At 39.5% G+C, this 16,795-nt stretch overlaps 1 protein-coding gene across 4 annotated transcripts; it reads right to left on the reverse strand.

The window, feature by feature from the left end:
* Positions 1-370: 370 nt before the first annotated feature.
* adpgk (ADP-dependent glucokinase) lies at positions 371-9,004 on the reverse strand. Of its 4 annotated transcripts, none has more exons than XM_043228419.1 (8): positions 8,755-9,004; positions 7,347-7,607; positions 6,190-6,415; positions 5,630-5,692; positions 4,602-4,722; positions 4,265-4,461; positions 3,989-4,087; positions 371-3,254 (listed from the first exon to the last, which is right to left on the reverse strand). In XM_043228419.1, the coding sequence occupies exons 2-8, from the start codon at positions 7,577-7,579 to the stop codon at positions 2,691-2,693; spliced, it is 1,503 nt and encodes a 500-aa protein (XP_043084354.1). In that variant the 5' UTR covers positions 7,580-7,607; positions 8,755-9,004; the 3' UTR covers positions 371-2,690. The 4 variants fall into 4 exon arrangements, with proteins under 4 accessions (XP_043084354.1, XP_043084353.1, XP_043084352.1 ...); XM_043228418.1 differs by having other exon boundaries at positions 7,347-7,610; positions 8,754-9,004; XM_043228417.1 differs by having other exon boundaries at positions 7,347-7,611; positions 8,757-9,003.
* Between the last annotated feature and the right edge of the window lie 7,791 nt (positions 9,005-16,795).

The following is a 16,795-nucleotide window of genomic DNA, read 5'->3' on the forward strand; positions in this document are numbered from 1 at the left end:
ATTTCAACCGTATACAGTTATTTGCAGATTGTAGATGAAATTATGCATTTTAAATACTTTTCTTTTGGTCATTAAAACATTGGCTTTTGATTCTTTTTAATAAGTAAATCAAATATATTTATACACATATATACATATATATATATATATATGTGTGTGTATATATATATATATATGTATATGTATATATATATATATATATGTGTATATGTATATATATGTGTATATGTATGTATATATGTGTATATATGTATTATATATTTAAAAAACATATATAATTTTTTTTTTTTTTTTAATGCATCATCAAATTAGGTAAGAGGATTTATTATCAAGATGCAATGCTGTGTAATACAAAGAAACAGTCACTTTATACCCGGTATAGAAGTGTTTTATTTATATAAAAATATTCCATACTCAAGTTAACAGAGCTAATATTTCTAGTCTCAACGTTTATGATTGAAGGACGTTTTGCCCAGTAACTCTTAAAGACTTTGTTGCATAATCACTTGTGCAAACTACAACCCTAAAACATGTGATACAAGTCTAAAAGTTGCATGAACTTTCTGTTAGTTTCTCACACCCAGACTCAACATTTGCTGCATTTAAAGAAAACCTTCAAGTATCTCTGCACGGACTGAAGAAGGTCCATTTACTCCAGTAGCAGCCGGTTCACGTGACGGAGTAAAACCTTACACTCCAATCATGATTTTACCATGATTTCAATTCTAAACAGTGTAGGAATGATTTTTTTCTTTTCAAGGTTCTGATGTTAAGTCAACTCTTTTGTTGGTTTGAGAAACTAACAGCATCAATATGGAGTGTAACAGAAATACAGCAAAAAAAATAATAATAATACAGGTTCACGATCCGAGGCGTTTCACCCAGCTACTGATTTAAACATCTTGCCTTATTCATACAACAAACAATTGTGTAAACGGTTCATAAAACCATTCGGTTCATACAAACACTGCTCAAAGTTCTCAAAACCGCATTCATTAAAAAGCCTCAAATGGGTTTTTTTTAAATTTTAAGGCTGGTTTAAGACAAATGAGAATTCACATATCGAGATTAATTAGTGCGTCCCCAATAAAACATTAAAAATCATACGTCAGAGGCGTTTGGATGGTAAGAAAGCCTGAACTTCACGGCTAATAAGAATAAATGACACCCATTCGTTGTGTGGAAACTTGAAACAGGAAGCATCAGAAATCACAACAGTCGTCATTAACGCCACCTAAAATACATACAGATCAAACCAGAATGAGTGGAAAATAGTTAGGGTTTCTCATATATACAAATGATGCTGGCTCCAATTTACAAAAACCTACAGCTAGATTCCCACCCTGAAGAACGTTAAGATTAAGACGAGAATAATTAATAATATGTGCGCTGAATCATGGCTGGCGATCTAAACTATTAACTATAAACTAATATTTAGGAATTATTTCGACTGATCCTGGGGTCGCTGCTTTAATTCCTTAAGCTTCATTTAATTATGTAAAGAGAACTTAGAGAATAAAAGAAAGCACCGGATAAAGGAAAAATGTAATAACTTTTTATCTCACAAATTTGACCTATTTTCGCAATTCTGACTTTTAATGGCGAGATGTAGCGTCACAATTGAGAGATAAAAACAAGCTTTTTTTTATTTATTTCACAGAATTGCAAGATGTGAACTCGATTGCGAAATAAAAAGTCAGAATTGAAAAAAAGTTTACATTTCACAATTCTCGCTGTATAGCTCGCAGTTGCAAGTTCTTATCAAAATTCGGACATTTCTTGCAATTCAGAGTAAAAAAAGTCAGAATTGTGAGTTTGCAGAAAAAGTTACAACTGTGATATAAAAATGTGCAATACTGACTTTTTTTTTCCCCCCTCAGAATTGCATGTTTTTATTTCACAGTTCTTGCCGTACTCGTAATCGTTCACAAAGTTTATTAAAATTCTCACAATTCAGAGAAAAAGAAAAAAACGGCTGAACTGTGAGAAAAACATCTCGCATTTCAGAGAACGCTGCAAGTTGCCAGATGTGTCACAATTGCAAAAAAAAAGTAAAAATTGTGAGATAAATTCGCTAACTTTTTTTATTTGTCATTCTTCCGAAGAAACATGCTCCATGTTCCTGGATAAACCTGATGGTTATGCTACTTATTAACATTCATAAAGCAAATAAAGGAGTGTTTGGGAATACGACGTAGTTTTGAGACGTTTAAGACTCTAAAATCGTTTTATCGTTAGCTTTCGTCCCAATAGCAGCCGCAGGTCTCGCTCTCCTGTTAACCAGAGTGTGATCTCCTCTTATTATGGTTTTAAAAAGTTAGTAGTTCTTCCAAAAATAAAAATTCCATCATCATTTACGACTTCTGGACTATTTCTAATGTAATAACTAAGGTTGCTTAGGTTTAAAGGTGAGCAAACGATGACCGAACGTCCATCTTTGGCTAAATTAACCTTAAAACAAACAAAAAAAAAAAGAAGGCGGAGGCTGGCTCACGTCGTTACGTTCAGTGCCGTCTTTCACAAAGTGATTTTAGACAAAAGTAGCAATAACAAAAGAACAGTGCCCTGCATCTCAAACTGGTTTTGCTCTGGAAAACATCCTGTCGTCTGATGCCCCGCGAGTCAGTTTCTCCAGCTTCAGGATCGAACGACGAGGACGTGTCTTCAAAAGGATGGACGAGAGGCGTCTCTCAGAGCTCGGGCCGAGGCGTGACCTCTGAAAACAGAAGTCCTTCGGCGGAAATGGCGTCGCCCAATCCCACAGTCCTAAGAGGCTGTTTGCACACCAGGACCGGCGTGAGATGGAAGGAAACGTTTCCTCTGCGCCACGCGGTGACCGGCCGGCTCGGCTCCACCGCGAGGCTCTCCCTCGGCTCCGAGAAGGAGCTGTAGAAGTTCAGCGGTGCCTTGAGCGCCACCTTGGTGATGTCCACCGCTTGCAGGCCGCATGCTTGACTGCTGGCCACACGGGCTCCCGCGGACACCGCCGCCTCCTGGTTCCCCCAGTGACCGTCCACCGTAGCCAGGACGTGGTACGCCAGCGTGTGGAAGTGGATCCGGGTCAGGTCGGCTTCGGATTCCGGGTCGGCCCGGCCGTGCTGCTCCAGGACCCACAGCAGGATGTCGCTGACGCGGCCCACGTCGGGTATCCCGTCCCAGGACGCGAGGTCAGCGTGAGGCCCGCCTCCGGACTGAGTCAGAAACAGCAGCTCCTGTTCGTTCAGACCGATGGAGTTCACGATGGGCAAGACCTGCTAACAGAAGAGCGCGGAGCAACCTGAATGCTGCAGATGAAAACCGCGTCACTCTGCTTTCATTTGCACTAGAATAATAGTTGCTTTTCTTTAAAATCACGGAGCAATAAATCTCTGCGATTAGTTTGTGATCAAATTTGTTTGATTATAAAAAGTGAAATGTGCGCAAATCTGTAAATTCTGCTCGAAAAGCTAGGTTTAGTGATCGAAAATACAGTAAAATCTGCAATCTTGCGAAATAACATTACGATTTAAATTAACTTTCCTTTTTCAATACATTGTAAAATATAATTTATTCCTGTGAAGCGATGCTCATTTTTCATCGTCATTCAAAAACTGATTCACTGCTCAAGAAACATTTATTATTAATAACATCATAATCATCATCGTCAATGTTGTAGTTGTGCTGCTTCCGATTTCTGTGGAAACCGTGATACGTTTTATCTTTCCTGGTTCTTTTATGAATAGAAAGTTCAAAAGAACAGCGTTTATTTGAAACAAATCTTTTGTAGCATTATAAAACATTTGGGTCAATTAAATTAATCAATAAATGAATCATTTCTATGATATTTCCAGGTCTTTTTAACACCATGTTGATAAAAGTAGTACATCGGTGTGGAAAAGTAGCATTTAAATAAAAGTAGCATTCTAGCAATGGAAAACTATATGGTGTAGCTTTTAAAAGTATCATTGGCCAACAATTTATACCACTAACATTAAACCTACACATTTACCTCCTGCAGGATCTGGTTCATGTAGTCTCTGTCTGTCATACTGGCCAGCTCAAGGTGGATGGGCACCTCGTTCCTCACGTCTGAGATGGCAACCACCACCTGCAGGAAGTCAAAACGTATCGAGAGCCAATATGTAAGAAGCAGCCGTGTCCAACCAACCTCAGAATAACTCCTTTACTCTGTCAGAACAGCTTAGCCATAAAACTTTTGACAGGTAGTCTAATTACACAGATGGGCACTGAGCGACTCTGAAATACGTTTTTTCTGGTCTCAGACCTCTTTCAGTCGTTCCTCCCAGAGATCCCGGCCCATTCCTTCCATCATATGCAGTCCGGACAGAACCACCAGGTCCGGCTGGAACTCCTCCAGACTGGTCACGAACGTCTCCAGCGTGCTCATTTCACCGTTGGACACGTCATGGGACAGGATAAAGCGGTTAGCCTGAGGAGCTCTTGAGGAACCCCACTGTTCGCCTGTAGAGGGCGTCAGAGAAAACAGGCTGAGGCACAACATCCCAGAACACGACTGGAGTACATCTTACGATATTCTGTTTCAAATGCGTCATGCTACAGAATTTAAATGAGGTGTGAATGTGGCTTTGAGAGGGTCTCACCTGACTTGTACTCCAGGATGAGGTGGAACTCATCCATCTCCTGCAGAGATTCTGGTGGGACCACGATCTGTTCATCCAGCATATCGTGAAGCTTCGGCCCCACCGGACCACATAAGAGGACCTGGGAGAAAACGACACTCTTTAGAAAACTATAATCAGGTATGAATGTGCTGATTTTGTACTCATAGTTATATGAAGGACGTTTTGACATTAAGTCAATTTCATCACTAAAGGAATGGCTCTCCAAAAAATTAAAGCTTGGCCATCTAGGACAGAGATGGGCAGCATCCGTCCTGGAGGGCCACTGTTTTGCAGAGTATCTCCAACCTTAATCAAACGCACCCGAACAAGCTAATCAATGTCTTTAAGATCGCATGAAGGTTGAGTTTTTAGCCAAGTTGGAGCCAAACTCTGCAGGACAGTGGCCCGTCCCTGATCTTGGAGGTAGAGGAGTTTGTTTCTTCATCCGATTTAGAGAAATATAGCATTGCATCACATGCTCACAAATGGATGCTCCACAGTGAATGGGTGCCGTCAGAATGAGGGTCTAAACAGCTGATAAAAACGTCACAATAATCCACTCCAGTCCATAAATAAACATTTGAAGTAAAAAGCTGCACGTTTGAAAGAAACTATTAAGTCCTCTGTCCATAATGTTGCTTTCTTCATTGAAAAAGCCAACTGGTCAGAATCTGGAGGAATATTCACTGATCACAGCACTCGAAACAGCTCTGAACAAATCTGCGAGTTGATTTTGATGTGAGAGAACAACAGGACGGTATGACTGGAGGAAATATTATAATAAAATACTGGCCAAACTAAGGTCTAAGGATGAAACACCTTACAAACACACACACTGTAGTCCTTTAATTGATGTATTGTGCCGTTTTCAATCAGCTGTTTGGACTCCCATTCTGACGGCACCCATTCACATCCATTGGTGAGCAAGTGATGTAACGCTCTCTAAATTCGACGAATAAACAAACTCATGTTTGAAACCCAGGTGTAAGCTTGGAACAGATACTTACTACAAGTTCTGGGTTAGACGCCAGTTTCTGGCCAATAAGAGCAGCATTTCCACCCACATAAAGCTGCAAGAAACAAGAAAAGCAGTTTTTATTTAAATTAAAATGTGCAAGATTGAACCATACAACTTACTTTTCTTATAACTTTATAGAAAGTCTGGCAGCGTTACATTATTGCATATCATTTGCGTGATACGAAATCCACTGCACCTTTTAATTACTGCTGATTAAGCCAAATTAAATTTGACACAGAAACTCAATACTCTCCGGACCCTCTCGTGATTTTAAATTAAACTGTCAGATCTCGAGGGCCAGATCCATTTACTGAACATGCCAAAATGAAACTAGATATTACAGGACGCATGCAGAATCAGTGCCGCGTGGATGTCTGAATGGAGATCACTACACCGAAGCCTGAGCGGTCAAACCTGTCGGGCAGGTTTTAGTGTGCTCAGAGACCAGCTAATCTCGGTCCAATAAATTCTATTCGTGCCTCGAGGGAAAACAATGTGATGCAGACCACAAAAACCACTCCTACTGCCATAAAAGGCTTTATCTCACACCTGAGCCCCGGGATATTCTGCAGCCGCCCGTGCGATCCTTTGAAAAACCTCCTTATCTGAGAAGAAGCGCTCCGCGGCGGCGCCCTTCCCCATGTAGTGGATGAAGGCCTCTTTCAGGTCCTCTTTGCTGCGTAGCACCTCGTGGTCTCTGCCGGATCCGGGTTCGAGAGCGAGCGCCTGCAGAAGCCCCACCCCGGACACCACCACATCCACACAGGCGTTCACCCTGACAGAGGAGACAAAAGCACGATGGGAAGGGCTCTAGAACAAACAAACCTGCACGTGTTCAGACCTGCAGAGTGCGGGAGCCAATCATCCTGACGGCACCCATTCACGTGCATTGGTGAGCCAGTGATCGAACGCTACATTTCTCCATTTTTATAGAAGAAAACAACTCCTCTACGTCTTGGACGTACATTTCCAAGCTATTTCTAATGTGAACAAAACATCGATTAGATGAATTAATGACGAAACAAATTAAGAAATAAATGAATAAACGAGCCACAATCTATTATTAGAAACCTGGGTCATTTATTTAACGTTCATTGATAAAAGAGGAACAAAAATGAGAATACTTAACAGAAATCATTAACTTAAAACAAATCATTCACATGTTATCATTAAGTAAAACTCTAACTGCTAAATATGAAATAAAACGGAATATATATATATATATATATATATATATATATATATATATATATATATATATATATATATATATATACATATATATGAGAACTTACAGATTAAACATGACAACTGAAAACACTGAATTATAGAAATGTCATTCAAAATATTAATAAGTGCTATAATAGTATATAAATGACGCTTAATACTTAATCAAAAACGACAGAATGAAAAAAGGACAAGAACAAATTTGAATAAAATAGTATAATAGTATATTACTAATTTTATATAGAAAAATGTATATTTAAATGTACGATCTAAGTAGGTTACCAGTTACAATTTTCTACTGCAGCACTGTTATATATATATATATATATATATATATATATATATATATATATAACTGCATGATAGAAGAAAAACAAAACACTTGAACAAAAGGCCAAACAAAAGTGAAACTAAAGAATGAATGGGGTGAATGAATAAAACCCAAAAGGACTGATGTGTGCTCTGTGAGAGTGACTCACCCCACTGCCACTCTCGCCCAGCGGCGGGCCGGAGCCGTGATGAGGGTCTGCCAGGCGCGTGCGATGGCCTCCTCCAGCGTCGGTGGGCGGGGCTCCGAGCCGCCACTCATCTCCATCTGTGGCAGGGATTCGCTGACGTAGTTGAGCACGCGGGCCGGCAGCTCCGGGTCAGTGTGGTACAGATACCCCATCCCTAACGCCAACAGCGCCACCAGCACGGCCTTCCTCCACATGACCTCGACACACACACACACACACACACAACCTGTGAACACACACACACACACTCTGCTATCACACTTTTTTGGGTAATGTACCATCTGTGACTTCTGCAAACCATCACTTTTTTTTACATGTAACATTGCAATACAATGGTGTTTTGGACATGTACCATGGTGAACCCATGTTTTTTTTTATGATCATGTACCATGGTGAACCCATGTTTTTTTTTATGATCATATACCATGGTGAAACCATGTTTTTTATGATCATGTACCATGGTGAACCCATGTTTTTTTTTATGATCATGTACCATGGTGAACCCATGTTTTTTTTTATGATCATATACCATGGTGAAACCATGTTTTTTTTATGATCATGTTCCACGGTGAACCCATGTTTCTGTGGATATGTAATATCTTAAAACCATGTTTTTTGGATATGTAACATAGTAAAACCATGTGTGGACATAAAACATGGTAAACCCACGTTTTTCAACCTGAATTATTGTAATACGTTTTTAAGGACATGTACCATGTTTATACCCATCATGTGCATTTCTGCAAAAAACGTGATGCCACAATACCATACTTTTGGACATGTATAAGTTTTGAATCATGGTATGACAAAGCTTTTTACTTCATTTTATAATAGTATTATCGTAATTTTCATGTATCATAGTAAAACCGTGTTGGTTTGGGCACTGTGAACTTGTCACAGGAAGTAGACTTTATAATTACCACTGAAATCAATGCTTAGCTATTTATAGCACTAGAGCAAGCAGTACATGATCACGAATCTCTCTCCATATATATCATCTCTGTTCGATAACTCTGTTTACCTGGACTGATAGCTGCTAATTATGCAACTTAAATCCATAATGCAATAACACCAGTAGCTGGCTAGTGCTAACAGCCCATATCTGCTCGTGTTTAGCGATTTAAATCAACGCGACAAGTAAAAATCACACATCTAACCGTGATCACCTCTTGCAAAACGGCATTGCAGCTAAAATTACATTTCTGATTAGTAAGTAACATGCTGGAGTGAAATCAATGAGCTAACATGAGCTAGCCACATAGCCAATAAACCACCAGTTTACACAGCAATAAACAGGACAATCAGTTTATCTTTAAGATAATGTCACCGGATCACTCTTCGACGATGCGAGCAGATGGACAGATCACTAACCTGGCAGATGTTAACCTCAGACGACACGAAAGAAAGTGTGTATGTGCTGAAGTTGAGTTGTGTCACCCTTCTTGGTTAAAGGGGAAGTCTCTCACTTAGTGACTAGCCGCTCCACTCTGTCCTGAGGCCAACCGATAGTACGTATTCAAATCAAATCCCGCTGGGCTCGGGGACAGAATTACGAATAAAATAAAACAAAGAGGTCGTTTATGTTACAAAACGCATAAATTAATTCGACTGAGACCTCGAATGCATGCTGCTGTCAGTGTTTTAGCGCTTCAAACGGTGTTGTTGGCTTTAGGAAATCTGGCTAAGTGAAGCTAAAGCGAACCTAAGTAACCAATCAGAGGCTTCGCCGAAGGTCACTGACGTAACCGGAACATCACTTTGAGTGGATGTACTAACGCAAGGTGAAAATATCTTTGCCCGGCGCCACGTATAAATTGTAAATTGTTAGAGCTCAGCAAGTTATTATATATATATATATATATATATATATATATATATATATATATATATATATATATATATATATATATATATATATATATATATATATATATTCTAATCAGAATTTGTGTAACAATTTAACTTGCTGCAACCTTTGTCAATATGTAATTACAAGCAGAGCGTGACTTTTTTTTTTTTTTTTTTACAACTTCCAAATGTATATATTTTACTGTGAACCCCAGAGGCACAAACTCATTTACCTGATATGGATTTTGGATGTGTGGATGGCAATGCAGCCGTTTCTAAAATAAACAAGAACACAGTCAGCAAATGCTAACGCTGTTACATCAGTTTATTTCAGAGCGGTTCACTACAGTGTTCATCAGCTTCCCTTTAAAAAACGTGCAGCGGTTCCTTAGACATGGTATTATAGAAATGCCATATTTTCATATGTTAATACAATGTCTGCACAACAAATATGAAAATTAAGCAATGAGATTGAGTACTTATGTTAGTCAGCAGGTGGCGGTATTTTCCCTCAAGTGACTAAATTAAAGATCAAAGCAGCTGATGTTGTTTAATTTAGCATTATTTCCTCTTGACGTTAATACATTTTGGATGGATTATTAGATTTACTTAACTAGAACTAGTTTTGTGAATTTATTTATTTATTTATCTTCGGTATTTACGTCAGGCAAGCCTTCGGCGGTAACCATAGCAACCCTTGCGCGCGACGGATAGGGTCGATATCGTGCGTTACATCAAAAACAAAAACAAAAGGTACTGTCAATTTTCAATGGTTTATTATACATACCCATCAAATACCACATGCCGTATATCAAACATCGTGTGTTTTAAGTGTATAATTAAAAAAAAAAGATCGAGGTCAAGCTAAATTCGAGGCGAACGTAAACAGATTGAGCGTCAAAACCGTTGTTCAATTATAAAAACGATCCCTTAGAAGTCATAAACCGGCTACAGTTATATTAAAACATTTTGTCAGTGATTCTCTTTAGGGAATGAATTTGAGAAACGGTGGTTTCCCGCTTTCCGCAGACGAGGAAGGAAAGACGTTGAGGATAACTCGCGTAAACAAGCGTCTCGTGGAGATAAAACACTTTTGCGTTTTTAAAACAGATATCTAAACCTGAAAAGTCAATGCGGTAGACACACGCGCGACGTCTGGCCTAAAGTAGCCTGCTTCGAGTAGCTGCGTTTTTACCGTGGAAGAAAAAAAATGCTAATTGCTAAGTTTTCTTCTCTTCTCATGATGAGGTAAAATATAGAATTGTGACTTTCTCGCAATTACAAGTTTATATCTGGCAGTTGCGACTTTTCCCTTTGCGATTCCTGTCTTTATTTTTCACTATTATACACCCCCCACCCCGCAATTTTAAGATAAAAGTCAAAAACTGCAAGATATGAACTCAGAATTCAGACCGTCTCGCAATTCAGAACTTTTTTTCGTCTCGGAATTCTAAAAAAGTAGTGATATTTCTCAAAAAATCCATCTGGAATCTCGCAATCCCGAGACAACATCTAAACTAAGAGATATTTTTTTCCATCCCGTGGCAGAAACTAGCTTCAACAGCATCCTAATACGAGCTTCCACTTTTCCAATAATCACGTTTTTTACATTATTTTAGTCTATTTTCGCTTCCCGTGAGAAACTTCAATGGAAGCACCGCGGCGAGGTTCATGCTTTAGATGTTTAACAACTTAGAAACCCATTAGATCTCCGGCAATCAGAGTTGAACGCTTAAAACCCGGCGTAGAGCACCAAGTGAGTGAACTTCAACTTCCCAGAGCTCAAAAGATCTCGCATTTTGCTGCATAAGTGTTTTTTTCTTCTTCACCGTCTCCTCTTTGATCTTCGTGATACGCCGCTTTCCTGAAATATTCCACACTAATAGTTTCGTTTCAACACATTTTTCTCTCAGGGTCGGAGCTGTCGTAGGACGCCTTTGATACGGGTCCGAAAAATGCGAGGATTTCCTCACAGTTTAACTAACGGCAGATTAAAGGTATATCAAAGAGGCTGGACGAGGCCTGGCGAAAACGATTACCGGCGGGAGGAAGTGGACGGCTTAACCGATTTCATGGCGGAGTCGTGTTAGAACAGAATCGGAGATAAAAACTCGCTCGCTCTTTCACACGCACACAAACGATGCCATCTCAGCGTGGCGGTATTAATAATTCATCATCGGCCTCCGGTGTTTGCCCGTGATTATGATCACCGGACCCGCTCAAACGGTCCTTAATCTGGCTGTAATGATCACAGAGATCCTGTAAGTTGCTCGTTAAAGGCCAGAAATAAATAAATCAACCTTCCGTGTTTTGCGTTTACGTTTATATACGTTATTTATGTACACGAAACGAGCTGAAAATTCAGAAATCAGCGTAATATAGTAAACTCACCGCTCAAGAATTAAAAAAAAATATTATTATTATTATTCATTTTAAAAAAGCAAGCGCGCCGTTTCACTTTTTCCGATGGATTTTGTCTTAATAAAAGCATTTAATAATTTATAATTTCAATAAAATACTGAAAAACCGTTTGAATGGTAGTAAATGACAAAAATAATAAATAAATGTCATTTTAAAATATATTCCAATAAAAAGCCTCGGTGAGCATAAGAGATGTAAATCATACGAGAGGAACTTCATTATTCCAAACTTTTGAATGGCAGCGTGTCAAATAATTGTTTCATGATATTTTTTATCATTTAGAAAAGCGCTGTGAAAAATTCTTCCTCAACTTATCCTTTTGTGTCCCGCAGAATCAAAATGAGAAATTGGGGTTTGGACCATCATAAAGGTGAGCCATCGATGACAGAATATTAATTTGTAGAGAACTATCTGTGTGTGTGTGTGTTAATATAGCTCTTAATTATCCATACGCCATCCACTGTTCTTTTTATCTTGAGAGAGCCTCTGAAACCATTAGCGACTGCAGCTCCGGAGCCCTCTGCCCGTCTCCTCGCTGAACTGTGTGTTAATTATATATCTCAGCGTGACGGAGACCCGGGCTTGTTGCATCTCTAATGAAGGCAAGGATATCAGCACCTTTATATGGAAAGGTGTGTGTGTGTGTGTGTGTGTGAGAGAGAGACAGTGACGAGACGCTGTGACACGTGTGATGCATTAAAATGCAACGTGTGACAAACTGCGACTTCGTGAGGAGGGAAGAAAGCGTGAAACATGCCAACAAGTCACCGCTCGATGTCAACAAAACACTGGGCTCCTTCCTGGTTTTCATGCGCGTATGCATTATAATTGTATTTTTTAATAACATATGTAGCTTATGGCCACAAAACCAGTCGTTGTTTTAAAAAGGAGATTTATGCATCACCTGAAGCTTTGCATTGATGTATAGACAATATTTGGCCTGGAATCTGCAAAAAATCGAAATATTGAGAAAATCACCTTTAAAGTTGTCCTTAGCGATCCAAGTTCATAATCAGAAATGAGGGTGATGTATGGAAATTAATGAGGTTTGAATGAAAATGATCTGCCTTCATATTCTTACGATTTTTGACGTGAAAAAAAAACGATCATTTTGATCAATATTATGTATTTGTGGCTGTTGCGACAAATATAACTACTACTGTGCTATTTATGGCCGCTTTTGTAGTCTACAGTTAATATCGGATGTTAATGTAAAGATAATGCGTTGATAATGAGAAAAACATCTGCACATCAGTTGTAGCGTTGTGTCATAAAATGAACACACACATATAAAACCTTTAAAATGTCTTTCTTGTCCAGAAAAAAATATTCATGACTCATACTGCAATATGCATTTTTTTCCAATCAAATCTCTCTAAAGTCTCTTCGCTAAAATGCAAATAGCAAATAATAGCAAGTAGCAAATCGCGACTGATGGCTATGACTTTAATGGATGTTTTAATAGGAAATATGTCAACTTTCCCCTTTGGTCTTTAAGGATAGTCCTTGGATTATGTTTGAAATTGTAGCCTGTACAATAGCAGATTGGTTTGTTTAATGCAGCGGTGAGGCCCAGATTGCCTTCTGCTTGGCTCACATTCAAACAGAATGTACAATGAGGCTTCTCTGATTGCAGGTTGTTTGGTTTAATAAGTTAAACCCTTTGAGTCCTGACCTGGTGAGAGACAGATTAAAATCACATTCAGCCGGCTGTAAACGGAAGGTCTCGATAAGGTTATGCCTCGTGCGCTTTGAAAGGTTATTATCTTCGAGAGTATTACAGGAGATGTCCTAAATACATCTATTGAGTCTCTTAAAGGCACAGTTCACCCAGAAAGCCACGTGCAGCCTCTCGCACGAAGCTTTCAATAAAACGCAAGTCGCATGCACTCATTTTACGATACCTTAAAGGTGTTTTTTTTCCACTATGAATTGTCCGTGCGTAGAAAACACTTGCTTTTTTTCGTTCCCACAGAAACATACCACAGCGTACGAGTTCGGGATGACGGGTGAGTAAATGAGAGTTTTTACGCCAAAGCAAATGCGCATAAACGAAACCCAACGTCTTTGGCCTCTGTTACTTAATTTTCATTCAGTTTCTCCCCGATTACACCAAAAAAACCTTCATATGATGAAATGTGTGTTATTTTTTTTACTTCTTTATCAAACACAGATGCTTATAACAGCTTTGGCAGCGAGACGTAGCCGAACTCTGCTTGGCTCCTGCGTTTGGGAATCTTTAATTCACCTTCACAGATTCTCACATATCCTCACGTACATTGGTTGCTCGACTCGCTCCATACAGGTGATTGCTTAAAGCAACTCTCAGAGAGAGAGAGAGAGAGAGAGAAATATCTCTTAAAGGTTACAGGTGCGCAAGATTGCTTTTTTATCTTTTCAATTGATGGCTGTTTCTTTCTCCCATTCATCTGGGACCGGGGCGTCCCCCCGGGCGCTCTGCTGAATCCAATACATTCACAAAATACATTTTCATATTCCATCACACTGGGCTGATCATGACATCCATTTCCATGCAGAGTGCTTTCACCTCTTCAAACCCCCTGACGCCCCGGAGCCGGTGCACGGGGTTCGCTGATGGCAAAACTCGACAGCTCCAGCGTTCGCTCCAGCCCACAGAGATCAAACAAGACATTCTTCGTTTGAGAACAACAGGTATGCGTGGAGATGGAAATGTTTGAAAGCTAGCGTAACTAGGGTGACCGTGCGCTTGGGTGTTTTAGGACATCAAGAGTTTTTAAAAGCATAATGAACTGAAGCCGTATAGCGATAAGGTCTGCGGATGCAAACAAAGCCGAAACCCAATCATTTAGACAATATAGAAATCCTGACCAGGACGCTTCTGGGAAAAACGGCACGTATGGTCATCCTGCTGTAACAAAGACGTGCGGAAACTCTGGAACAAATTTAACATATTTCAGAGCGCCATTAACAAAGACAGTATAATTGGACGTGAAAAATGCAGTCAGAAACGTTTTAGAATAGCTGTAAGAAATACAGCTGGAAAAATATCTTAAAGTGCCCCTATTATGGGTTTATGAAAATGAGCTCTCCTGCAGTGTGTAACACAGCTCTAAGGGATTGAAAACATCCTGCAAAGTTTTAAATCTGAAAGTCCACCGTGTATGAAGTTATTTGCTTTCAAAAGAAAGAGTCGACTCACTGAAACGAGTTGAGTCCCGAGCCGCTTTGTGTGTCAAAATGAAACATTAGCATATCGCCTGCCCACTTCTTGGTGTTTTAGCTTCGATCTGAATGTAACTGCAAATGTGTTCTTTGCCACCAACCGTGCCACGAACACTGCTTGAAAGGAAATCGACCAATCGCTGGAGAGTTTGGAAAAATGAACTGATGAACGAATCAATTGGGAGTCGTTGGACAAATAAAGTCAAAATAAGTGCATATTTAAAGAAAATGACTTTGCGTGCATGTAGGGGACTCCCAAGACCAAAATATGAATCTTTCGTTATTATAGGGGCACTTTAAATACAGGTGGAAACATTCTAGAGGTGCAGTAACAAATACAGACGGAAACATTATAACATACAAAATATCAAATATAAATACAGTTGGAATCTCTTGAACTATCGGAAGAAATACAGAAACATTCTAGACCTGTGGTAACTTCTACAGGTGGAAACTTTTGAGAACAACCATGAAAAAGTACAGTCGGAAACATTCTAGAAAAGCTCTAATAAAAACAGCGAGAAAAATACTTAAATTGTTGTAGCAAATACAGATGGAAAAAATTCTAGACTGTGATAAGTATAGGCAGAGAGATGCGAAATACAAAAACATAATTCTAGCCAGATTGATTGTAATGTGTTTTTGGGACATAAAAATCTTTCAATTCCATGTCGTAGGACAGGAACAGCCACGACAAATACAGGCTGAAAAAGTTACAGATGTTTAAAAAAACATTTAAAATGCACAGAAACATTTTATGCACGGGCGAAGTGTGAAGTTGATATCGGTTACAAAGTATGACAGCGCGCGAATGCCGTTTCCTCCTTGGCTCTCGATCGGAGCGGCCGTGTTTGGAAACTCACGGGAGTGATTTATGGCGAACTCTGGATATAAACAATGTCTATCATGACAGCAAACCGGGCCAGAACCTCTGCTATTTATCAAGAGCATGTGCGGAGCTGAGCTACAGAGGGCCAAAGCTGACGACGCACATATCCCAATCTATTTGAGCTTTAATTACTCTCAAAGCTCTTCTAGAACTGTGTGAAACGTCCACAACCTAACGACATAATTACACCGTTACAGCTCATTTAAAGGATAAATTATTGGTCCAAATTTGATTTGAACTTGTTTTCCATATCGCTCCTGGACAGATTTCAGATGGCAACTTATTTAAAGCAATATTCCACCCAAAAACGAGCGTTCTCTCATGCTCTTCTGTCATTCCCAGCATGCACCGACTTCTTTTGTGCGACTCAAAAGAGATCTTTTTAAAGAATCTTCACTCAGCTTCATAGCTCGTGCTGACTACACCTGACAAGCCCTAGAAATAGAAAACATCATGAAACCTCCACAAAAGTATCATACAACTAGGTCAGTACGAACACCCTCGTATGTAAAATTATTTTAGCGCGTTGTTCCTTTAAAAAAAAGTACCAATGCGTCTTTTCCGAAGGCTGTTGAAGCATCAGACTCATCGCTAAATCATTCAACCAGCGCTTGAACATGAAAACGTACAATTTATTGGATTAGCTTTCAGAAGCTCGTAAAAGAGCTCTTTCTGAATAAAGCACCTCGACAACTGTACAACACAATCAGCTAATTCCACACCACTTCAGATGTCAGCGAAGTGTTCATAATTCAACGTGTGCGGAGTTAGTTGCTGTAGCAGATGGATTAGTGCTGCATCTTTAACAGCCAATTCTTTATGATCAAACGCCGTTTAATCTGATCTCCCTGAATCTTCATCATGAATTAATCAATACTCTCCCTCCGTTTGTATCGTTTTAATTATGCAGGGGTATTCTTCACCCCCTCGGGCGCTCGTGCACCAAATTATACCCTCCCTGGGAACAAAAAGCACAATCAAACAAAAGTCTAAGATAAACTCGTCTGCAGCTGTGTTTCGCGAGCGTCTCGGTGTTACACGCGGTTTG

This window comes from Puntigrus tetrazona, chromosome 25 (genome assembly GCF_018831695.1).
Source record: "Puntigrus tetrazona isolate hp1 chromosome 25, ASM1883169v1, whole genome shotgun sequence".
In the NCBI taxonomy this organism is placed as follows: Eukaryota; Metazoa; Chordata; class Actinopteri; order Cypriniformes; family Cyprinidae; genus Puntigrus; species Puntigrus tetrazona.

What these genes read in the sequence shown, in the direction of transcription:
- adpgk (XM_043228419.1), bottom strand. Translation starts at nt 7,579, where the DNA reads ATGTGGAGGAAGGCCGTGCTGGTGGCGCTGTTGGCGTTAGGGATGGGG. An exon ending in GGGAGGAACGACTGAAAGAG is followed by an intron (nt 4,088 to 4,264) that starts GTCTGAGACCAG and finishes GACTTCCTGCAG; the next exon opens with GTGGTGGTTGCCATCTCAGA. An exon ending in TGAACCAGATCCTGCAGGAG is followed by an intron (nt 3,255 to 3,988) that starts GTAAATGTGTAG and finishes CTCTTCTGTTAG; the next exon opens with CAGGTCTTGCCCATCGTGAA.